Raw genomic sequence first — 25,094 nt, 5'->3', positions numbered from 1 at the left:
CTCAAGTGGAGATGACTTATCTGTATATTAATTTTTTAAAAAATTATTGATTATACCACCTTGCATTTTAGTTCACTATAATTCCTCAGTAAATTGAGAAGCTTGAGAAGGGTTTGATTTTAGCTTTGACTCATTTCAGACAACGTAAGGTCCATCTATCTATTATCTATCTATATAGAAAGTGTTAGATTACTAAAGTAAAATGTTTGTCAAAACTTTTGTTTCCTATCGCCTATTTAGTAATCCATATGAAGAAGAGCCACTAATGTGTTAGTTATCCATTGCTATATAATAAATGACTGCCAAAACTTAAAATAACAAACATTTATTAGCTCCTACAATGAAATTTAGGAATCTGAGAGCTGCTTAGCTGGATGGTTCTGGCTCAGGGTCTCTCATGAGAGTGCAGTTAAGATGTCAGCCAGCTTTGCAATCATCTGAAAACTTACCTGGGCTGGAAGATTTCACTTCCAAGCTCATCACATGGCTTTTGACAAGAGCACTCCATTTCCTTCCACATGGGTTTCTCCATAGGGTTGTTCACAACATGGAATCTGGTTTCTTGGAGCTAATGATCTGAGAGAGAGAGAGAGAGAGTGAGAGACCAAAATGGATAGTGCATTATAACTTAATTTCAGAAGTGATATATGTCACTTTTACACAAAGTAACTTTGGTACAGTGTAAGATGAGCCCACCTAATGGTGTGAATACCAGGAGGTGGTTTCCTTGGGAGATATCTTGGAGGCTATTTACTATAATCACCAGTGTTTAATTTTGCCACTTACCAAACATTGTCTCTTATTATTACAGTATATTTTTAAGACTTGAAACTTTTGATAATAGCACAATAATATGCTTATGTTATTATAGTTTACATTTTTTTCTTGTGTTCAAAGGTGTCCCATCATCCACCAATATCTGCCTTTTATGTTAGTAACCGAAAGGATGGATTTTGCCTTAGTGGTAGTATCCTGGCTAAGTCCAAGTTCTATGGTGAGTTTCTCCTTGTCTCAGTCTGCACCCTTTTCTGGAAGGTAGTATTTTCTGGTGAGCTTTCCTATAGACAATGTCTTGGGCTGTTTTCAGCAAGGAATTTACATGTCATTTTAAGTATCATCCTTACTTGAATAATGTCCTTTCCTTATTGTGTTTCTCTTTGCCTGTTCATAAGTATGACTCGTAAATATGACCCATTTTCTTTTTTACATATGTGTAAATTCATGGCAAACACCATTTATCCAAAAGACAGAATGATTGACCACTATAGCTAGCCATTTTAGCGCATAATGTATTTCTTTTACCTTTAGTCCCGCTGAGTTTTTTTGTTCCATCTCATTATACCTGAGGGCTTGCTTGATCATTCTATTTAGTCTTTGAGTAGAGAGAGAAAGAATCCAAGTGCAGTTAGAATCCTTGGTCCAGGGTCAATCAGCAATGATATATAATTTTGGGCCAAAAACATACTAATAAAAACTTTTGTTAATACAAGAGAAAATAGAGAAATATGGTTATTGTAGGAAACCATAATCTAAAAACTATAACAATTCAAACAAACAAATGGCCAAAGCTATATACTAGTAGAAAGTATTTAACCTTAAATACTTTTGTTTTTTTAAATTAATTTTTAAATGGAGAAAAATCAATGAATTAAATGAAGAATTCTAAACCTGAGAGAAAAAAAAATTATGTTAAAATTAGAAAAATATGGCAACAGAAACCAAGGGTCTGGTTACTGATAGAATAGAGAACTGTAGATAAGTCTGTAACAGGGAAATCTAACAATAGTTTTTGGTAAAAGAATATGGTATATGCTTTTATTTCTTCAAGATGTCCTTTATTTCTTTTGATGTTTGTTTTGGGTTTTGGTTTTGGTTTTTTGCCTAGTTTTACATTTTGCTTATTTTAGAACATGATTGTTTTCTTCTGAAGGTTACATATATTTATAACCTCTATTTGTATTTTTTTTTTAAAGATTTTATTTATTTATTTGACAGAGATAGAGACAGCCAGCGAGAGAGAGGGAACACAAGCAGGGGGAAGTGGGAGAGGAAGAAGCAGGCTCATAGCAGAAGAGCCTGATGTGGGGCTCGATCCCAGAACGCTGGGATCACGCCCTGAGCCGAAGGCAGACGCTTAACCGCTGTGCCACCAGGCGCCCCAATATAACCTCTATTTGTATCTATATTGTAACATATATTTGTAAGTTTACTTCCCATTCCTTCATGCCCCTCTGACTATAATGTAAACAGCTTTTATGAGTGTGTGTTATATACTTGGAGAAATTTTTGAGTACCAAGTACATAGCTTACTTTCTGGGATTACTTCAGCAGTTAGCCTTCTTTTTGCCATGTTATATTACAGTTTGTGTACATCAGGGCTATCTGTTTCTTTATATTTTGAAAAAAATTACTAAATTCAGACTTTGTAGGGGAACTTTTTTGGTAACTTCTTCCTCTGGTTTATTGACTTGTTCATATAGAAATTGCTTAGGTGAGTTGATATTGGTGAGTTTATATTGGTCTAGGAATTAGTTCATTTTTTTAAGTCTAAGCTAAATTTAAAGACACCTGGACAGAATATATTCCTCTTAACAAGTAGTCTCTTTCTTGACATTTTGATGTGGTTAACAAAAAAGTTAAAAGGTAAATTATACATTAAGTGCAATTAAGTACAATTGAGTGGCTATATAAATCAAATAAATTTTAACAAAGTGTTAACAGAGGTAAAGAGGAACATTTCATAATGATAAAAAGTTTAGTACATCAGCATAATCATAAATGTCTGTATGCCTAATCACAGAACTTCAAAATACATGAAGCAAAAATTGATTAAGGGGAGAAATAGGAATTCTAAAATCATAGTCATACACTAACCTTCTCTCCTCAGCAAATGATGAGACAACTAGATGAAATATAAGCAAAGACACATAAGACCTGAAGAACACTATCAACCACCTTACCCTAATTGATATTTCTAGAGTATATATATATATAAAGGGTAATAGACACACACATAAAAGGATATATTAAAAGGGTATATATCATTATCAAGGGGAGTTTATCTTGGAGATATAAGGTTGGTATATCATTGAACATCAATGTAGTTCATATTGAATGTGGGAAAACCATATCATTTTAATAAATGCAGAAAAAGCATTTGACAGATTTCAGCACCCATTCATGATAAAAGCTCTTAACAAAGTAGGACTAGATTAAAGGTATCTTTGAAAAATACATAGCCAATTTCATACTCTTAAGGTGAAAATTAAATAATTTTTACTTAAGATCAGGAACAAGGCAAAAATGTTCATTCTTACTACTTCTGTACAAAATTGCATTAGAAGTCATAGCTAATGCAGCAGGCAAGTTAAAGAAAAAGCATACAGATGAGAAAGGAGGAAGTTAAAAACCATATACATACCTGATCTATAGAGAAAATTGTCAAGAATATTCAAAAATTGCTAGAACCAGGGGCGCCTGGGTAGCGCAGTCGTTAAGCGTCTGCCTTCGGCTCAGGGCGTGATCCCGGTGTTCCGGGATCGAGCCCCACATCGGGCTCCTCCGCTGGGAGCCTGCTTCTTCCTCTCCCACTCCCCCTGCTGTGTTCCCTCTCTCGCTGGCTGTCTCTGTCACATAAATAAAAAAATAAATAAATAAATAAAATCTTAAAAAAAAAAAAATTGCTAGAACTAATAAGTGAATTTAGTAAGGTTGCTGGATACAAGGTCAAAATACAAAAGCCAATTGTATTTCTATGTACTAAAAATGAATACTTGCAGAATGAAATTTAAAAAACATCTCCAATTATAATAATATGTGAAAAATAAAATAGGTATAAAATAAAAATTGTGTAGCACTTGTACACTGAAAAACTACAAAGCATTGCTGAGGAAAATTAAACAAGATTTAAATAAATAGATACACTATCTTCATATATCAAATTTTTAAAAATTGTTACAATGGCATGAAGTGTTGATACAACAGCATGGGTGAATGTGAAAAACATTTGGCTAAGTAAAAGAAGTCAGACAATAAACTACATATTCTGTGATGCCATCTGTACAAATTCTAGAATAAGTAAAACTACGGTGACAAAACCAAACCCATGGTTTCCTGAGGCTGGAGGAAAGGACTTACTGTCAAGAAATGAGGGGGAGCTTTTGGGATTGATGCAAAGTTCTGTATCTTAATTGTGTGATGATGGTTACATGACTGTATACAGTTGCCAAGATTATCGAAATACACACTTAAAGTGGGTCACATATTGTATGTAAATTATGCCTCAATAAAACTGGTGATGGGGGAAAGAAAAATACACATGGGAGAAAAGCTAGAAGAAAATACCATGGAATTTTATCAATGATTGCATTTTGATGGGTTATGCTTATGTTTTCTTTTTTCAAATTATTTATAGTATTATATCAGTTTTAAGTACTAGAAGCTTGGGACTTAACTGTGTAACTTACAGATAAGAAATGTTTTTATTCAAACACAGATTTGTTATTAAGCCATACCATAAAACAGTGTTTTATTGCATGTTCTGTGTGTTTAAGATTTTTAAGAACCTCATATAAAATAACATAACAAGCATATAACTGTACCTTTTAAAAGTACTCATTTTGTAAAACTAGTAATATGTGTCACATATTCACATATGTTTTGTATATAAGATAACAAAGATACATTTGGGCACATTGAGATTGAGACATTTTTAAGACATTCCACTGTAGATGTATGGTAGGTGTCCTAAGTATATTTTGTTTATTTTGAATTGGCTGCATTAGTTTTGTGAAATTTAATAAATGATATTTATTCTAGGAAACTCCTTATCTGCAATATTAGAAGGAGAAGCACGATTAACTTTCTTGAATAGAGGTGAAGATTATGTCATGACAATGCCATATGCTCATTGTAAAGGTAAAGTATTTTCCATACTTGAATTAGATATTCCGTAAACCTTTTTTAAGTAAATGTATATGGCTGTAATTTGTTGTGTTTTGTGATTGATGTAGTCAGCCTTTTGTTTGAAAGTGTCCTTGGTTTATAAATATTTAAGATTATTGCTTCATATACACGAGAAACAAATAAACAAATCATAAAATGGGCAGAAGATATGAACAGACACTTTTCCAATGAAGACATACAAATTGGCTAACAGACACATGAAAAAATGTTCAAAATCATTAGCCATCAGGGAAATTCAAATCAAAACCACACTGAGATACCACCTTACGCCAGTTAGAATGGCAAAGATAGACAAGGCAAGAAACAACAATTGTTGGAGAGGATGTGGAGAAAGGGGATCCCTCCTACATTGTTGGTGGGAATGCAAGTTGGTACAGCCACTCTGGAAAACAGTGTGGAGGTCCCTTAAAAAGTTAAAAATTGAACTACCCTATGACCCAGCCATTGCACTACTGGGTGTTTACCCCAAAGATACAGACGTAGTAAAGAGAAGGGCCATATGCACCCCAATGTTCATAGCTGCATTGTCCACAATAGCCAAATCATGGAAGGAGCCGAGATGCCCTTCAACAGATGACTGGATTAAGAAGCTGTGGTCCATATATACAATGGAATATTACTCAGCTATCAGAAAGAACGAATTCTCAACATTTGCTGCAACATGGACGGCACTGGAGGAGATAATGCTAAGTGAAATAAGTCAAGCAGAGAAAGACAATTATCATATGATTTCTCTCATCTATGGAACATAAGAACTAGGATGATCGGTAGGGGAAGAAAGGGATAAAGAAAAGGGGGGTAATCAGAAGGGGGAATGAAACATGAGAGACTATGGACTATGAGAAACAAACTGAAGACTTCAGAGGGGAGGGGGTGGGGGAATGGGATAGACTGGTGATGGGTAGTAAGGAGGGCACGTATTGCATGGTGCACTGGGTGTTATACGCAACTAATGAAGCAAAACTTTACATCGGAATCTGGGGATGTACTGTATGGTGATTAACATAATATAATAAAATAAAATTAAAAAAAAAAGATTATTGCTTCATCTACTGAATTTTTCTGTGGTGAATTAATTCACCTACAACAGACTTTTATGACACATACTTCAGTTGGAAAAGGCTGATTTATAATAATGGAATTTCATTTACCTAATGTACAGGTTTTAAAATTGATGAAATTGCCCATTATTTAAATCTTTTTAAAAATCATTTTCATTTTCTTGTACCTTCACCCCTTTTTAAAATGTTAATTTGCTGCTTTTCAGTATACTGAGTCCTTTAAAAAATTTTCTTATCCTCATGTGGCAATTTCTTAAAAAACTAATGTATTATACTTTTCCCCCATTATTTAAGATACAGATAAAGATACTGTCATTTACAGCAGACCCAGCCGTTCTGTGCACCTCACATTTTTATAAACTCATTTGATCATTCCTACAGCACTGTAAAGTAGGTAATATTGTCTGTTTTATGGATGTGGAAAATGAGGCACACAGAGGTTAATTTGCCTGAGATCACACAGCCAGGGTGTTGCAGAATCAAGATCTCTGTGTCGGTATCAGCTTCAGCACTCAATATCTATATACTCCTTTCCAACCCATTTTTTTAAAAATAACTTTTTGGGTAATAATTATCCTCTTTTAGAAACTGATTCATGAAAACATGGTAATTATTTAATGTGGCCTCATTTCACAGATGTAGAAACTGAGAGGGTTAAGAATCTTACCTAAGGGGGCGCCTGGGTTGCACAGTCGTTAAGCGTCTGCCTTCGGCTCAGGGCGTGATCCCAGGGTCCTGGGATCGAGCCTCACATCAGGCTCCTCCACTAGGGGCCCCTTCTCCCTCTCCCACTCCCCCTGTTTATGTTCCCTCTCTCACTGACTGTCTCTCTCTGTCAAATAAATAAATAAAATCTTTAAAAAAAAAGAAAAATCTTACCTAAGGCCAAACCAGTGAGAACTCTTGAGACTAAACTCTAGGCTTGTTGACTCCCATATATTGTAACATGGACCTACCTTGTTTGAAGTATGAGAGTGGCCACCTTGTGGCCTCAGGCTAGATAATTCTTAGATAATTCATGTGTGGTTCTTGAAATAGGCATGGAGTGAAATATCTGAAGTTATGAACTAAATTGATAAGAAATATATTTTAAAATCTTATATCATTTAGAATAAAGAATATTATTTTATGTAGATACCCAGTGCCAACTTTTTTTTTTTTTGTGGCGTGGAAAAAACGAGATTATAGTAACCCCTTGTGAATGAGCATAGGAAATAATGATTGTTTTCTACCCTTGTGTATTTTCTATGATATGTTCCTCAAATCGTTCATTTCACCATCTGTTTTACAAAGTGAGTTACATAGCCAAGTATGAGACACGTTGCATAGTCTGTTGGAATTAACATTGTGCATTTGCATTTTAAAAGCTCCCTTAACAATTTAGTCCAAGAACAGATCATGCACACACACACACACACACACACACACACACACTTTAACAAAGTTAAATGAATTCTCTCAACTTCTAGCCACAGAACCTATCTTGAGGGGTTTTTTTTACATGTTTGTCTTACTTACATAGTTGATTCTTGTGATTAGCAGTAGTTATGTAGTTATGTTCCATAAAGTCACCACAAACACATTTTAATGAATACTAAACCATTGCTCCTAGGGGAAACACAAATTAGGTTCCTTACCTTTTCATCAACCAATCAATACATAACCTTGTTTCTATTTAAAGTCACCTTATTGTATATTATCGATTCAGTAACATTGAACTAGCAGCCAACAGCACTATAACTCATGCCTGAACCAAGCATTAACAAACATTTTCTCCTTCTGTGCTTAGGAATGCTAGATAGCACTTTAGCACTACATTTGGAGGTCATTTTAAACCATAAAATTACCAACAAAAATCACCAAACTGTGAAAAATGTGGCTCTTAAATATACTGCAAAAACAGCACTTGTTTACCAAAGGAGGGATGAAACCTTGTTCAGTCTCGGCTGGCAATTTGCACATGGGACAGCTCAAGTTTTTCACCACTTTTTGCATATCCGTGAAGGATTACAAAAGTGCTGTGGGTATTTATTTTGGGATTGCTGAACATGTTTTAGTGAGAGTGTGAATTCGCAAATAATTGGATCTACAAATGGAATGGAATCTGCAAATAATTGTATCCTCTATTATCTGTTTAAGTCCTACAGAAACAACTTCATGTGTATGTTACAGATTGTTGTTGGGTGGGACAGAATACCCTTGAATTATTGCTTTCTCCTAGAAGAAGAGCAGATTGTAAAGTTCTGCTTGTTATTATTAGCCAGTATTTCTCTTCAACCTTTTGTCAAAATTGTTTTTTTTTTCTTTAGGAATTCTTTATGGCACAATGACACTGGAGCTTGGTGGAATAGTCAATATTACATGTCAGAAAACTGGATACAGTGCAATACTTGAATTCAAACTAAAGGTTAGTACAGATTAGAAGGTGTCACCTAATTAAGGAGGGTCTTGCTATAAATATGGAACAAAGAGCACAGTTTAGTTCCTTATTAAAAAATAAATTTAAGAACACAGAATTCATCACAGGGCAGCCTTGGCAGATCCAAATCAACAGAAAGACTTCATCTTTTATTGATTTTAATTAATAAAACTATTGGTATTTTATGGGAGATGAGATATATGAAGTGAACGGATAGAAATTTCTCAGTAAATTAAAGCATTTCTTTACAAAATACTACAAAGTATGTATCAGCTTGAGCTAACGTTGTGTACAGTAAGAGTTGTATTGGTTATTGTTTCTGCCTAACAGTATCCTCAACCTCACAGTCTTAAAAACAACCTTGCTCTGATATGTAGGGGTTCTATCAGTTGGGAACTTGGACAGAGCATAATGGGGATGGCTTACATCTGCCACGTAATGTTTGGGGCCTCAGGAAGACTTGCAGGTTGTGAGTGACTCAACATTTGGGGCCGGAATTATCTGAAGGCTCATCACTTACATGTCCAGTGCGTGAGCTGGGACAATCTAAAGACTAAAGCTAGGACTGCTGATGTGAGCACCTGTATGTTTGGCCCTTCCATGTGGCTTGGCTTCCTCACAGCACAATGGCTTCAAGGTAGTCAGACTTCTTACTTGGCAGCTCACGATTCCAAGTGCAAGTGTTCTTGTGAGCAAGGGGGAAGCTGTGTTGCCATCCATAACCTGGTTGCAGAAAAGTCAAATTATATCACTTCCACCATTTTCTGTTAGTTGAAGAGTTATAAGCCCACCCAAACGCAAGGGGAAAGAATGTAGACCCCTCTTCTCAATGGGAAGATGGCTATCTTTGGAAAATTTTGTCTGCGTCTAAGTGAAAGGGAAATGTAGACCTTTTCATTGTGGCAGTTTCTGGTTTAGGACAATACATTATGTTCAGATAAGAATATTTCTATGAACTGTTTAATATTTGTTACTAGATTTCTCCTATGTTGATAATCCAACTGATCAGCAACTTTGTTCTGAGAAAAAGTATCACTTCGGTATTATTTGGTGCAGTGCCCCTCCCCTTTTTTTTTAAGCTTAGCAAATTTTTGCTTGTATGGTGATAATGATATCTGAAAATCTAAAGATGTCTTAAGTAATTTCTGACACCTTTAAGGGCTAAACTGGAACATCAAAATTTTGTCACTGACGAGAGACATCAGTAAGGCAATATAGTAACTCAAAGTATATTTCTTCTAATTTAATTTTTGGAGGATTTTTTTGGTTAAGTATTGTTTTACTGTTTTGTTTTGAAGGAAGGGCTGTTCTAATAGATGAATTAAGTCCCTCAAATCCACTGAATTGTTACTGCTTTAAATAGACTACAACACTGATGGACCATAGTTGAGTCAGAAGAGAGCACAGGGTCCAACTCATCGTTTGTGATCTCAGTATGTTCACTCTCACTATTTTCTGCATATAATAAGCAGAAAATGATGGGAAATGTGATGAGAAAATGAAACTGGATCTAGAGACTCACACACTCTGTTTGATTTTACCTGTTTATTCCACAGCAACAAATCGCAGTTTCTTTTCATTGAACATTTCTGACTGAAATATCACCCTTTTTGCCTACAGTAGCACTGTAACTATACATTTATGTCTTTCATTCCCTTTTGTCTACATTAAATGTAAATACTAGTAAAAAGCAAAATATTTCTGTAACATTTTCTCTTTTAAAAGCCATTTCTAGGTAGTAGTGACTGTGTTAATCAAATATCAGGGAAACTTAAATTGGGAAAAGAAGTCCTAGCTACTTTGGAAGGCCATTGGGTAAGTATTTTTGTATTTTAGCTTTGCAAAAAGAATTTTATTCTGTGAAAAAAATTAAAAATAACATTTTATAAGTTCACTTATTCAATTGCTGAAAGCATCATCACTATTCAACATAAGCTTCAGCTTAACAAATATTTTGGGATTGAGCTATTATCAACAGTATTTAGTTTCATGTAATACTTTATCTTTCCAAAACTTTAATTCAATAAAAATAGCTAACATTTACCACCTATAATATACTGCACTGTTTTAAAATGTTACTCATATTAACTCATTTAATACTTAGTAACTGTATGAGGTGGGTACTGTTAACTGTCTCTGTTTTACAGAGGAGGACACTGAGGTACAGAGTTTAATTGCTCAGAGTGATGGAGCAATATTCCAGCCTATGCTCTCTGGCTCCCGGGCTGTGCTTCTACTCAGAGCAGTATACTGCCTCTCACCTCGAAGAAAGAGGCTTTTCCAGTTAGACTTACATTTCCTTTTGAGGAACATGGAAAGGATACAGTGGTATTTGAGAGCAATGGCTTTTATTTATTTCTCTACTGACGTAAATTCACATATATGTAATTTTGTTCAGAAGAGCTTAAATGAATAAGAAGGATATATCGTGGTACTGCCTAGATGCACTCGCACTGTGAACACAGAATATATGCTCTTTTCTGCATTATAATAAGCAGAAAATGATGAGAAATGTGATGAGAAAATGAAACTGTATCTAGAGACTCAACCAAGAGACCACATATGCTTTGTAATTTTAAAAATGTACTTTTCCAAAAATCATTTGGAAAAAAGATAAAACTATATTTAAAAAATGAAATTTCTGAGATTGTGCTCAAAATTTTAATGCTAAGAACAGCTCGTTGAGGTTTTTGTATATATGTATATATTGAGTACGTAGATAGTCAACAGCATCTCACTGTAGTTCTAGCAAATACTGTGCTCTACTTTGACAATTCAGAAATGGTTGTTGAGGTTTTTGCAAGTAATTATTTGAAATTTGTTTATTAAATAAAACCTGTGAAATCTCATGAACTTTTTGTGCATTCAACCAAAGTTTTTAAAAGACTAATATTACATATTTAATCTAATGGTTTTATAAAATGACAAGATATTTGGGACTTTTAGAAAAGTGCTAGTTGTATTTGTTTTTAAAATATGTTTAACTGTGGGATTAAGTATCAGGAAGAAAGTATTGTTACATTAAATAATCCTCTTTTAAATGACAATTCTCTGTATTAATGTTTAACTTCTTTAAATATAGGATAGTGAAGTTTTTATTAATGACAAAAAGACTGATAATTCAGAGGTTTTCTGGAATCCAACACCAGACATTAAGCAGTGGAGATTAATAAGGCACACTGTAAAATTTGAAGAGCAGGGAGATTTTGAATCAGAGAAGTAAGTACACGATTTTTCAGCCAACTTCATAAATATTGAAGAGTGTTTTTTAATCCCTCAGTAGTGTGGATACTTTCCTCTGTCACTTTTCAGTCATATTTTAATTCAGCAAAATAGCGTTTGTGGTATGTGACAGGACTTTTTTTTTTTTTGGTATATGTGAATGTCAAATAAATATACAAATCATACTGGTTAAAAAATCATACTGGTTTTCTGCAGTTCTAAACTAAAGCTTCCCATTTTTTCCTTTCTCTTCTTATTTGCTCCAGGGCCTATTAAAAACAAAACTAAAAAACTTCTGTTTTGTTTGTATAAAATCATGGGACTAATTACTCTTGGTTTTCAAATTACAAGAATTATGCCACGGGATATGCAGGCTTCTAGAGGACTTAACATTAGTTGGGTAATAATTATGACCATAGTTTCTGTTCTTAAGTCATGGAATTCTTGCTGGATGTCTTACACTTTTGAACCAAAAATATTGTTTAAGTAATGCCCAGTTCTATTCTTATTATATTTCTTTGTGTTAGAAGGTTTCTATGTAAAAAACGCTCTACCAGGTACTTTATATACATTATACAGTTTAGTTCTCATGACATGTTCTCATATGTATATCATTGTCATGTCTCATTGTCATGAGGATTCATGACTGTGTACTTTCCTTCTACATTCAAAATTGAGATTGTCAAAAATGGAAGAATGTGTATGCACCAGTTCTAAAAATTGTTTCAGCTATAACCACATGATGCTCTCTATCAAGAATGAAGCTTTGCCAAGGTATAAACAATTCTTGAGGTGCGATTATAATTTAACATATTTTAAAGATGAGGAAACGAGTCTTGGGATAAGTAACTTTTAGTTCACCAGCCAAGAATTCATCCCAACTCTGATTCCAAAGCTTGTGTTCTTTCAGTCACAACATGCTGTCTTCCTAGGTAGCTGGGATATAGATAGTATATTTTTATTTGTCTGATAAAAAACTAAACTTTAGTAGGGGAAAAGATTTTACCTTAGTCTTTTCTGTTATATCATTGGTTCTCAACACTGGCTGTGCATTAAAATCACCTGGAAAACATCTAAAAAACCAGTACATGGGCCTATCCCCAAGATTTTTATTTTAAAAGTTGCTGATGATTCCTGCATCCAAGGTTGAGAAGCACGGCATTACAATATTGGATCTTTGAGGCCTGTGAATCTTAAACAGTGATAAGAATCATCCAGGGAGCTTAAAAATATAGATTCTTGAGCCTTCATTACATTCTCATCATCTTGGGTCAACACCATTCATTGCCATGTGTTTAAGAACCCAGGTAATATCTCTGTCCTGGCAAGAAAAAAAATCAGTCTCCACTGTGATCTCTCTACTCAGGCACTACTTTTTGTATCTTGACACATTTCGAAGCCTGTGAGCATAAGCTTTGTCAAAGCCAAAAAACCACATGGGCACCATTTTCTTTCAAGGAGATTCAAGTCTATTCTATGTAGATTTGATTTTCTCTTTTTAATGCTGTTTTTACACATGTATTAGACTCTGGCAGCGGGTAACTCGAGCCATAAATGCCAAAGACCAAACAGAAGCTACTCAAGAGAAGTATGTTTTAGAAGAAGCTCAAAGACAAGCTGCCAGAGATCGGAAAACAAAAAGTGAAGAGTGGACATGCAAGTTATTTGAGCTTGATCCACTCACAGGAGAATGGCATTACAAGTTTGCAGAGTAAGTAATTAAAAAGAGTATATTACAAACAATACACCAACATAGTTTTTTGCCTTTATTTCTGTAACTTTTACTGTTAGTTGGAGTAGCGTTTCATTAAGCCATATATATAATTTAGTGTGAGATTTTAAACTTGATGTTCCATTCATTATAAATTTGACAAAAGAAGCTAAGGATCAGCAGAAATTAGATATGACAAATCTTAATCTTAGAGCTAGGTTCATAATTGTTAATATAAATCTATTTATAGAATACATTTTTGGAAAAGTATTTGAGTGTTTTGTTCAGTTATTAAACAAATGGGTTTTTTTTTTCATTTATGCAGTACTAGACCATGGGACCCCCTTAATGATATGATACAGTTCGAAAAAGATGGTGTTATCCAGACCAAAGTGAAACATCGCACTCCAATGGTATGTAATAAAAAAGTAACAAGATCTACTAAGCATACAAATTTTTCTTTTAAAGGTTTATTTATTTTTCAGAAAGAGAGAGCGAGCGGGGTGGGGGAGAGGGGGAGGGAGAGAGAATTTCAAGCAGACTCCGCCCTGAGCATGGTACCTGACTCGCCCGATCCCACAACCCATGAGTTCATGACCTGAGCCAAAACCAAGAGTTGGACACTTAACCGTATGTGCCACCCAGGTACCCCTAGACCTACAAATTTTTTAAGCCCTTAGTATCTTTGGCCACCAAAGTTTAAAATTTGGCTTCAAAATTTAAAATTTGAGGTCAGCAAAATGGCAGAGTAGTCAGCTCCAAGCCCTTGTCCCTTCAAAGAAACAAAAATAGCAAGCAAAACTGGTCAGAAGTAAATTTGCCAGAACTATGGGAAATAGTCAGAGGTTTGCAGCAACAAAGTGAATGCTAAATCAAGACAGAGGTGACTTCAAAGCCATAGGAAAGCTTTATGGCATTTTTACTTGCCCTTACCCCAACTCCTCACAGGTGCACAGGTAGTCTTGAAAGGTCCACACGTTCCCAGTGCAAGTCCTGGATCCAGAGGGAGCAGAGCAGACCTTATTCACAAATTGTGTCTGTCTATTCTAATCTTTCTGGGAGCTACCTGAAGGATGCCTGTTTTCACTAACTCAGAGCTCACCCAGAAAGGCTGCAGGCATTGCTTGGAAGTACTGTGAGCCATACTGACAACCGGCACAATCCTGGGGCAAAAGATTCCCACTGAAACAAAACGATAGACTGTGGAAGGTGAGAAACAAAAGCTGGGGAGAGAATCTTTGGGAAACTAGGGAATCAGGAATTTTAGAAAACCGTGGAAAGGTCCAAGGCAAAATGCTTATGCTCAGAAAAGACCTGTGCAAGCCTGGCATAGAGTTAAAGAGGGCCGCTACACAGAGCCAGTCTGCTAAGGCTGGAGAGTATTTTTTTTGTTTTTGTCTTTTGTTTTTATTTGTTTAGCTACTGGTGTTCAAGGAAGCTTCTGTCAAAGTGCTAGCTGAACACAGGCTAAGGAACAGAGATTTCAGTAACCACGAACAAGGAATACAGTCTTTGCAAAAACAATTTAGGGACTTTCCTGAACAAATGGAGTACTATAGCTTTCATCAGTCCAGAAGACAACAAGCCCTGGGGAAGGTGGAGAATCTGATTTCCTGAATTACCACATTATAACAATCAGAAGTCCAGTTTTCTTTAAAGAATAACAAGGCATAGAAAGAAGCATGAAAGGATGACCCATTAAAAGGAACAAAATTAATTGACAGAAACCATCCCTGATGAAATCCAGACAGCAGACTCAGCAGACAGAGTTGTTAGAACAGTTGTCTCAAATGTGCCCACAGAGTTAAACAGGAACAGGAACAAAGAACTAAAGAAAACCAAGAAAAAGATACATAAATAAATTAGAATATCAATAAAGAGAACTTATACAAAGGAACCAAATTTTGGAGCTCAAAAATAGAATAACTAAAGTGAAAAAGAAGCTATAGGGACTGAGGGGAAGAGAGAATGAGAAGTCGTTGCTTAATTATTACAGTCTTTCTCTGGTACGATGAAAATGTTTTAGAAGTAGCTATTTGCACAACATTTGCACAGTATTGTGAATCTACTTAATACTACTGAATTGTACACTTAAAAATGGCTAAGGTGGCAAAATTTATTATATATATATGTGTATCTGTACACACACATGGTATCAGTATTTAGAAACTGTAAAACATTTTAGAGGCGCCTGGGTGGCTCAGTCATTTAAGCATTTGACTCTCGATTTCAGCTCAGGTCATGATCTCAGGGTTGTGAAATTGAGCCCTGCATTGGGCTCCGTGCTGGGCGTGGAGCCTGCCTAAGATTTCTCTCTCTTTCCCCTCCCTCTCTCTTCCCCTCTGCTCCCCCTTCTCAAAAAAAAAAAATTTTTTTTAAACATTGTTTCTGCCTTTAACAGTAGTAACATGATAGAGACAGGGCATCTGTATTTCCTCCTAAAGGTAGAGTTTACTGAGAGAGAGATTGGTGACTCCCTTTGTCATTTTAAATACTTCTCACCAGTCTTCATCAGTCTCCAATTTGAACCTACTCTAAGAATGTGGATTTAGATTCTAATGCTATAATGTTCAGTCTCTGTGACTTGAAGTAGGAGGGCATGGTGTAAGCTGAATCTAGAACCTACCTGCTCATTGCTTATTTTCTATAATAAAATTGCAGAAATTTTATTTTAATTTGTCTTTTGAATAAGATTTTGCAAAAGAATGGGTAATTGTAGATAATTCCTATTTAGAATGGTATGAATAGAATCCAGGAGTTACATGACTGGTTCCCTGTTTTTCTAAGCATGTAAATTACCTTACCCTTTTGATTCTAGTTTCTTCTCTTGAATTTGAGTTTTTAACCTTAGGATTGACCTCCAAAATTGCAAGCCTATTTGTTAATAGAGTCGAGTCTGAAGTACATTATTCTAAGAAAAATTTAGTCTTAGTTGATCATCGATATACTTCTGAATCTTGTGCATGCATTCAGATACTTTCTATAAGTTTAAATCATGCTCTGCAACGGGGCGCCTGGGTGGCTCAGTCTTAAGGTTAAGCATCTGTCTTCAGCTCAGGTCATGATCTCAGGGTCCTGGGATTGAGTCCTGTGTCAGGCTCCCTGCTCACTGGGGAGTCTGCTTCTCCCTCTCCCTCTGCCCCTCCCCCTGCTATGCTTGCTCACTCTCTGTCTCTCTCTCTCCCAAATAAATAAAATCTTTAAAAAAAAAAAAAAGATGCTCTCTACATTATCCAGATATTATTAAAAGTAAGTTAATAATTTTATGGGAAACCCAATATCATTCAATGAGAATATTTCTAGTGTTGAGAACAAGATAAATATGATTGAAAAAGAACACTAATATTTGACATTGAACTAGAGATACTGACTGGTGCAGTTAGAAGTTTGGGGGAGGGGTCTGTATTCATATTTGTGTGAAACATAAAAATGTCCCTTGAAGGATATACAAAGTAATAGTATTTAGAGAAAATGGGTTGATAGAGCTCAGCAGTGAAGAGAAACTCTTCATTGCATATTTTTAAAATATTTTTTGTTGTTTGTGCCAAATTAATGTTTCCTATTACAATTTAATCATTTGATTGTATAAGTGTATCACATGTTAAGTTTTAATTAGACTATTTCATCTTTATTTTTATTTCAGTGTACTGCACCCATGAACAGATAGTTTTGACAGTTATACAACATTGGTCTTTAATTTAAAAATTCACTGCAAATTCACATAGCATGGCTTTTTTTTTCCAGGTTAGTGTCCCAAAAATGAAACATAAGCCAACCAGGCAACAGAAGAAAGTGGCAAAAGGCTATTCCTCCCCAGAACCTGATATCCAGGACTCATCTGGAAGTGAAGGTAAAAATATTACTGCAGACTACTCACTACAAGCACCTAAACTTTTAAAAGGATATTACAGTATTATGTTTAATATATGAAAAGTGTTTTTCATATTAACTCAGGAAGATAATGTAGGAGTTTGGGTGGAGACAGAGATGGTATGCAAAAAAAAAGCTATTTTAGATTATAGATAAGTTTCAAGACCAGGCCACAAGGGAAAGGCAAGCGGAGAACACACAAATCAAGAACCACACTGTAGTACTAGTTTTTATGTCTTGTTAGCTTCTGAAAAATTGTTGATGGTTTCCTAGATTCAATGCAGGAAGCATTTTTTGAGCTTTGAGCTCATTTCCATGCTTTAAAGAAAGTTTTCCATGTTTAGAATAAATTCTTGCAGTGTTTAGAAGTCACAGACAAGTAAAAATATATCAGAATTATGGACTAAATTAACTACTATGCCATTCTTGTTCAAGTCAGATAATGTGTAAAATGTCTTGAATTACATTGAGATATAATCAAGAAAGGATTAAGGTAATGTCTGAGAAAATAAAGGTTTTTCTTAAAGCCATAGTTCTCTACTAAGCTAGGGAGCTTATTTTTATAGCAATAACACTAGAGGTGAATAAATGATAAATGCCAGGAAATTAGTAGACAACAAATAACAATTTAAAGGAAAGGGAGCTGAATTCAGTTTGAGGTAGGTTCTTAGAGATGAACCCTGATGAATTAAGATTTCTAATGGATTACAGCAATCTAGGCTTGAGGGATGTTGGTGGGGGGCAAGATTACTGGTGTAAAAGAGGAATAAAATCAATAAAAGTTTAAAAGTACACACAGGGTACCAGGGTGCTAGAGGGGGTTATTAGTTATACTGTTTTGTTCCCATTTTATAGAAAAGGAAATTGAGACACAGGTTTGCTCAAGGTCACGTATCCCATAAGGCAGTATGTATATGTAATATATGCAGATATTTTGGTTCCTTAATTCACTCTCTTATCCACTCCACTATTTACCTGTAATTTATCAGTTGACATTCACTGAGTACATAATGTGTGCCAAGTTAACACACTGTACTACCACCATGTGAAGTTTGAATGGTGGTATTGTTATTCCTCTTTTACAAATAAGAAAGCTGAGACCTGGAGAGAGGTTAAGATCTGAACAAAAACAGGATATGAGAAGAATGGATATGAGAGGTTTGAAGGGGAAAAAAATACAGTGTACTGGTTGACAGTAAAAATTTATAGAAAAGGTAGCAAAACCAACTGAAAAAATATAAAATTTAGGTGACTGTAACATCAACAATAAAACACTGAAAAGGGGGCTCAAAAAACTGACTTCTTCAGATGTAGGCAAATAGACAAGAGATGAGAGTAATACCTTCCCCCAAATTAATATGTGTATTTTTAATGGATTATTTTTGTCTATTTTAATGAGTATTAAAAAACTGATGCCATCTAAAATATAACTAATTTGTAGTTTCTTTAAATATATTTGTAGTATTCTAGTTTTGAAGTGATATGATTGAAATTTAAAAAAATGCAGAATACTAGTATTGTTATATTACTCTCTAAGCCATAAAAGTAATGCTTAGGAAAATTTTTATTACACAAGAATCGTTATGCTGAAATGTAAATTGTTTCTAATTGTATGTATTCGGTATTTTCACCGACTTCATTCCATATGTCTTTTCAGCTCAGTCAGTAAAACCAAATACAAGAAGAAAGAAAGGGATAGAACTGGGAGACATTCAAAATTCCATCGAATCTATAAAACAAACACAGGAAGAAATTAAAAGGTAATATATATGGACAGTGGCTGTTCATTTAAGTCTAGAGGGATAGTTAAGAATCCTGTTATGTAGGAAATTATATGCAAACTTTACAGTTTTAAAACATTGGGCTAAAATAGAACCTTGGCTTCTGTTACCTGGTGACTAAAACTTAAGAAATTCCTTCACCACTAAAATATTGGTAGAGAGTGTTGGTTTTTCCTCATCCGTGAGGGTAGGATTGGAATCTTACTGCTGTAGCATACTAGAAATATAGCTGGGTTGGGTGTGGAAGTGGGGTGGTTTCTGAGAAAGTCGGCTAACAAAGGCTTCTGCCATGCCTTTGTATGTAGCTAATTTTTAATTGGAGTGCCTCAGTTGCTGAAATACTGAAATACTTCACAGCAATGGTTGAATAGCCTGAGACCTTTGAGCGCTCTTTTTGTAGTCCCACGCCCTTCCTCACACATACCTCTCCGTGATCCAGCAGCACAAGATTTTTTTTTTTGATGTAAAGTTCAATGATTCATTAGTTGCGTATAACACCCAGTGCACCATGCAATACGTGCCCTCCTTACTACCCATCACCAGCCTATCCCATTCCCCCACCCCCCTCCCCTCTGAAGCCCTCAGTTTGTTTCTCAGAGTTCATAGTCTCTCATGCTTCATTCCCCCTTCTGATTACCCCCCTTTCTTTATCCCTTTCTTCTCCTACCAATCTTCCTAGTTTTTATGTTCCATAGATGAGAGAAACCATATGATAATTGTCTTTCTCCCAGCAGCACAAGATTAACACCTAGGAAGGCTCCTTGGAGGGAGAAGGGTCCTGATCTGTCCTGCTCCATTGCTAAGCTAACATGAGTGCAGATTGGTTGCCTCCCATTGCTATATCAGAGAATTTTTTTTTTTAAAGGAGATTTTTCTCGTTCTTAGTGATCTTACAGCTTACATTTAGTTGCTGTTTTCATTTACAGCCTCATCTCCTGCCATTCCCCTACACCTGTCCCATGTTCTAGTTCTTTGAAACTCCTCACATCTCCAGGATACACTTTCTTTGTCATCTCTGGAGCTTTGTCAACACGGAATTGCTCTTCCTCCCACCCTGCCCATTAAGAAAATCCCTGTTTATCCTTCAGAATATAATTCAAATACTATCCTTTCAGTAACATTTCTAATTACTCACCCTGCCCTGTAGAGTTATTAATCTCTCTAGTTTTCTTGTACAGTTCTCTACACATACTGCTTTTGAGCATTTACTAGACTACAGAGTTGTTATTGTGTGTGTCTGCTTACCTCGCCCCTGCGGCCCCCACTGGACCATGAGCTCCTTTAGAGGAGGGGGCATGTCTTCTGCATCTTGGTGTCATCAGCCCTTATATAAAATTTTTGTTTCCTAGTTTAATTAGATTTATAAATTAATGAGCCTATTAGTTCATTTGCTTTCTTTCTTTCTCTGTTAAAACACTTTAATAGAAGAAGTTGGGGTGGGGGCGGGGTGGGATGTCTTCACTAACCAGTTTTTTTGTTTTTAGCCAAAAGCATTTAGGATGGCATGAGGATAGTGTAAGGTCATTACATGACTAAGTTAATATTTTGTTAGCATAGGAAGTGCCTGTGTAGCATTTTTCAAGTTAGGAATGTCATGAAATCATTGTGTTATTTTTTCCTGGAGAATTTAGGATTTTTCTCCACCTCTACTTCTATCTTCCCTAAAGTAAAGGTAAAAAGAATCTTAATAGGCCAACTTAAAAAGCACAATTTTTGTTAAAAAAAACCACTGTGATACAGAGAAAGGTGATATATTTTTTGTATCATCAAATTTTAATAATTATGTTTGGTGCACGTCATTGAGTAATGTATTTGGTATAACGTGGAATGTAGATTTAGACAATAATGGCTTCACGTAAGATAATCAGCTTCCTGTTCAAGTAGTCGTAATTGATTGAACTAGTTACTTTAGAAAGTGTAATTAAGTGTTCTTTTAACTAAGACTTTACTAATAAGTCTCATATCAAATGATGAGTTTTATGGTAACATTTTTGACATATAATTATAAAACTTACTGTTTTTATTTTGTAGAAATATTACGGCTCTTCGAAATCATTTAGTTTCAAGCACACCTGCCACGGATTATTTTCTGCAACAAAAAGACTACTTCATCATTTTCCTCCTGATTTTGCTTCAAGTCATAATAAACTTCATGTTCAAGTAGAAGTTCTTCACAGTTGAATCAGTGAACTGGAATGATCAGATTTGGCCTGGGACCAAATGTTCAAGTTGCTTTGGTCTTTATTAAAAGTCACAATATTTCTAAAACAAAAATCTTAGAGATAAATGTAGAGGTGTTGACCTTTCATACCTTTTATCCTTAACCTGAAATAAGAACTATTGGTTATTAAAGTGAGCTATGTGTTAAGTGCCAGAACATTTCTAGCTTTTGTGACAATGTGTTTACATGTGAGTGTGATAAATCCACATGTATACACAATTGTGTCTTATGTATACCTGACAGTAGTCTTTGCATTCTGTAGTATGTTCTGAGATATAGCATTAACACTCTTATGAAATATATATAGCAGTCTATTTTCTTCATAAAATAGGCACAAGACTTTTATCAATAAGGAATTACAGAATGGGAAATGATGGCATAATTGACATAAATAGTTCAAAACACTGTCCTGTTTCCAAAAAAAAAAAAAATCATTTCCAAAGCACCCATATCAGTTGTCTTAGAAACAGCAAGAAAAAAGTGTAGTCAGAATTGATGTACTGAGAGAGACAAGATGGCGAACTGCTTTTTTAAAAGTTTACACATGACTTTTTTTAACCCCTAGAATTTAATATTTATAGATACAGGTATAAATGTATGTGTGTGTATATCAACATAAAAATTGGTATGCAACTATTTGGATCTGTTCATTATATTTTTCTTATACCTATAGAATACCACCTTCATCACTTGCTTAAAAAAGCATGGTCAAAATTTATTGCTGTCCTTTTTTCTTATTTCTGTTTTTTGTAACTCCATTGGTCCAATAACATAGGTCAAATTCTGGAGATGTTTATAAGACATATGAAATTCTGATAATTTACATTTTTTCATTATGAAAAACATATTTTAGCTTTTGTTTAGACCCTAGTGTGTTCAGTGAACAAATAGAAGAGAAAAAATTATAACCTATATTTTATTTCAAAAGCCAAATAAGAGAAAGGTGATAAGAAAAGACACTTTGTGTGGTAGCATTTATGTGTATATTAAAATTGGTTTCTTTAAAATGTGCAATAAGTTGAGCATTTAAGAAGAACATCAAGTTCTGAGGTTTAATTCCTTACTCTCCTCTTCTGTTCTGAGCAACTTCATTCTGTGATAAAACAACAATTCTTCAAGATTTTTTTTGTTCAGGCTCAGACAAACTTTTTCCTAATTTTTGGGGGGAGGGGTTAATATTTTTACTTTTTGTCATAAATATTTACAGTCCTCAGAAGCAATGTTTGCAAATGTAGTTAAGCTTAGGAACTTGTCCTAAGATATATCTCAGAATCCTGAAAGTGTAGATTTCGAAGTGGCTATTAATGAAAATAAAAGTCAGAGTAACTATTCTGGGGGCGCCTGGGTGGCATAGCAATTAAGCGTCTGCCTTCGGCTCAGGGCGTGATCCCGGCGTTATGGGATCGAGCCCCACATCAGGCTCCTCCGCTTATGAGCCTGTTTCCTCCTCTCCCACTCCCCCTGCTTGTGTTCCCTCTCTCACTGGCTGTCTCTATCTCTGTCGAATAAATAAATAAAATCTTTCTAAAAAGTTTACCCAGAATNGAATAACTATTCTGGCTACATTTGCCTTTGATTATGAAGAGAGTGTGAGACACTAGCAAGATTACAATCATCTATTTATGCCATGATAAATATAAAATCAAGGAATGATTGCTAAATTACAAAAACTGAAAGTGATAAAAAAAAGAGCCTGCCTTTTCCACCTAACTAATATAGCTATCTTAAGTAGCCATAGGTTTTAAGAAGAGCAATTTTCCCATGTAGTTTTGGCAAAATAATGCTGTATTCCATATGTACATGTGAAAACATTTTTTTAATTGACTGAAGTGTAAGTGAGATATACCTATACCTGGTGTAAGTATAGGTTTATTATGACTACACAGAACGGGTGGGATCTGTTTGTATTTCATACTTGTCAGTATAATTTTTATACTCACTTTCTGTTACCAATGTTAATGCTCAACTGCCTATTCATTGATGGATGATATTTTGTAAATATTGTACAATTTGATCCTTTTTATGGTTTAAATTAGTATTTATATGAGTCGATTGGCTGATCACAAAAATCATTTCATCATTAAACCCTGAGAACTTAAAATTTTTTGTTGGTAACCCCCCTTTGGGGTTTTAGTCTTACCCACTCGTGTGTTATTTTCATTTGGTCTAAATAGTGTTTTATTTGTATAGGTATCTTTTAAGACTGGAAGGGTAGTTATTTTCTTGTTTTAAGGCAGATATTTAGGGTTCTTTACTCGAGTCAAAAACTATTTCATGAAAAAGAGCAGGGTCACTCATGACTGTTTCTTATACACTGAAAGCATATATCTAATCTAAGTCTTCTTATGCTTTTAGTTGTATGAGTTCCTTTCTGTGAACTGAACATAAAACTCAGGAATTGGTGGTTTAGTTTTAGATCAGTGCTTATACTAGGCTTAGTATGTGAATCCTTTAAAACACATAATTAACTTTGTATGTAGCCATATATGTAATTGACTTTGAATGTTCTCTACCTGAGATTAATATTCCTTCAAACATGGATTCATAAAAATTGTGATTACAGTTCCCAGTTGTCTGAGAACCTCATGATGGTTTCTAGGATTTAAGATCTTATGACCACTTTTTTTTCATTTGATCAAAAATTTTATTTTTTCACATGAAAATTTAGATGAGTAATAATTATTGACATGTGCATTTGTTTTAATTATTAAATGTACTATGCCTTCAGTTATCCACCATTTAGTGAGGTATAGCTGGCCCAGGAATAGACAGTAAATAGGGCATGTGAAACAAGTAAGTTTCAGCAATAGATATTTTACTTGTATTTCATGTTAGTACTTTTTTGCAAAGGTACAGTGTAATCCTTGTCACCATTCCATTGAAAAAGTTGGCCTTGTAAAATACAACACTCATTTAGTATTCACGCTTTTGTGCCTTTAAGAAAATACTTTTTGTTATTTTTGTGTTACAGAACTCTCCAATATGACTCAAAGTGTTTATAGGCTTACTTGTCATAAAGGGTCATTTCTCTGTGTTGTTTTATTTCCTTTTATATAGCTATAGTATATTTAAACAGTAATGCTGTACTTTTATAAGGGTTTGTCTGTTTAACTATTTCAAATATATTCACTCTTAGACATCATTGAAGTAGACTTGTCAGATTATTCTGAGTATTGTAAACAGTGCCTTTTTGATGGAATTCACACTGTTTTGGGTGTCAACTTGTGCCATATACACATAAAATTCTGTAGAAGGCAGTTTTAACTTTTTGAATATCATAGTCAAATATTTAAGAAAACAAATGTATAAAATTCCATTTTTTCCAGTGTTTAGCATTTCTAATGAGTAATGAATATATTTTTGGGGTTTTTTTGGTTGATACACAGTGATGATGGCAATATTGATGAGCCATACGTGATGCTGTAGATTATTTTGAATTATGTTAAATGTACAGAAATAAAATACTAATATTAGCATTTATACCAAATTTTCCAATTTGAACCAATAAGGGGTAACACCATACAAATCACTAAGTTTACATTTCAACTTCTGTCTCATTTGACTACATGGATAAAAAAATTCTTTAAAATGTATAACCTGCCACTATTATGTAATTTGGTTTCATTTTGTTTACGTACAGTGTGTGAATTTAGTATATTTAAGTTACTTTTTGTTACTCTTTAACATACTGTTTGTTACAGTTTTTAATTGAAGATGGACTGTTAAAATTGTATAGGACCAGTGTCTCCTTAATATGATTAACATATTTAGAAGAGCCACAAGAAACCCATGACAAAATGAATGTGAATATACTTTCTAAAATGTTTAGAAAATTTTATCTTTT

At 34.6% G+C, this 25,094-nt stretch overlaps 1 protein-coding gene across 9 annotated transcripts in view; it reads left to right on the top strand.

Annotated features, from left to right (window-relative positions):
• Positions 1 to 22,674, top strand: part of OSBPL8 (oxysterol binding protein like 8) — a 159,715-nt gene extending 137,041 nt beyond the window's left edge. For 7 of the 9 annotated variants that reach the window (XM_002920648.4, XM_034644532.1, XM_034644531.1 and 4 more), the window contains 10 exons: positions 898 to 994; positions 4,819 to 4,917; positions 8,336 to 8,433; positions 10,171 to 10,260; positions 11,528 to 11,664; positions 13,193 to 13,378; positions 13,704 to 13,791; positions 17,123 to 17,228; positions 18,906 to 19,008; positions 21,061 to 21,193. In XM_002920648.4, coding sequence (XP_002920694.1) covers positions 898 to 994; positions 4,819 to 4,917; positions 8,336 to 8,433; positions 10,171 to 10,260; positions 11,528 to 11,664; positions 13,193 to 13,378; positions 13,704 to 13,791; positions 17,123 to 17,228; positions 18,906 to 19,008; positions 21,061 to 21,193 — 1,137 coding nt within the window. Of the gene's footprint in view, positions 1 to 897; positions 995 to 4,818; positions 4,918 to 8,335; positions 8,434 to 10,170; positions 10,261 to 11,527; positions 11,665 to 13,192; positions 13,379 to 13,703; positions 13,792 to 17,122; positions 17,229 to 18,905; positions 19,009 to 21,060 lie in introns of all 9 variants that reach the window. The other 2 variants (XM_011226764.3, XM_034644535.1) reach the window with 1 other exon arrangement.
• Positions 22,675 to 25,094: the final 2,420 nt, after the last annotated feature.

The sequence above is a fragment of the Ailuropoda melanoleuca genome, chromosome 15, assembly GCF_002007445.2.
Source record: "Ailuropoda melanoleuca isolate Jingjing chromosome 15, ASM200744v2, whole genome shotgun sequence".
Classification (NCBI taxonomy): Eukaryota; Metazoa; Chordata; class Mammalia; order Carnivora; family Ursidae; genus Ailuropoda; species Ailuropoda melanoleuca.
The sequence above is the reverse complement of the archived record's forward strand: the minus strand, read 5'-3'. Positions and strand labels throughout refer to the sequence as shown.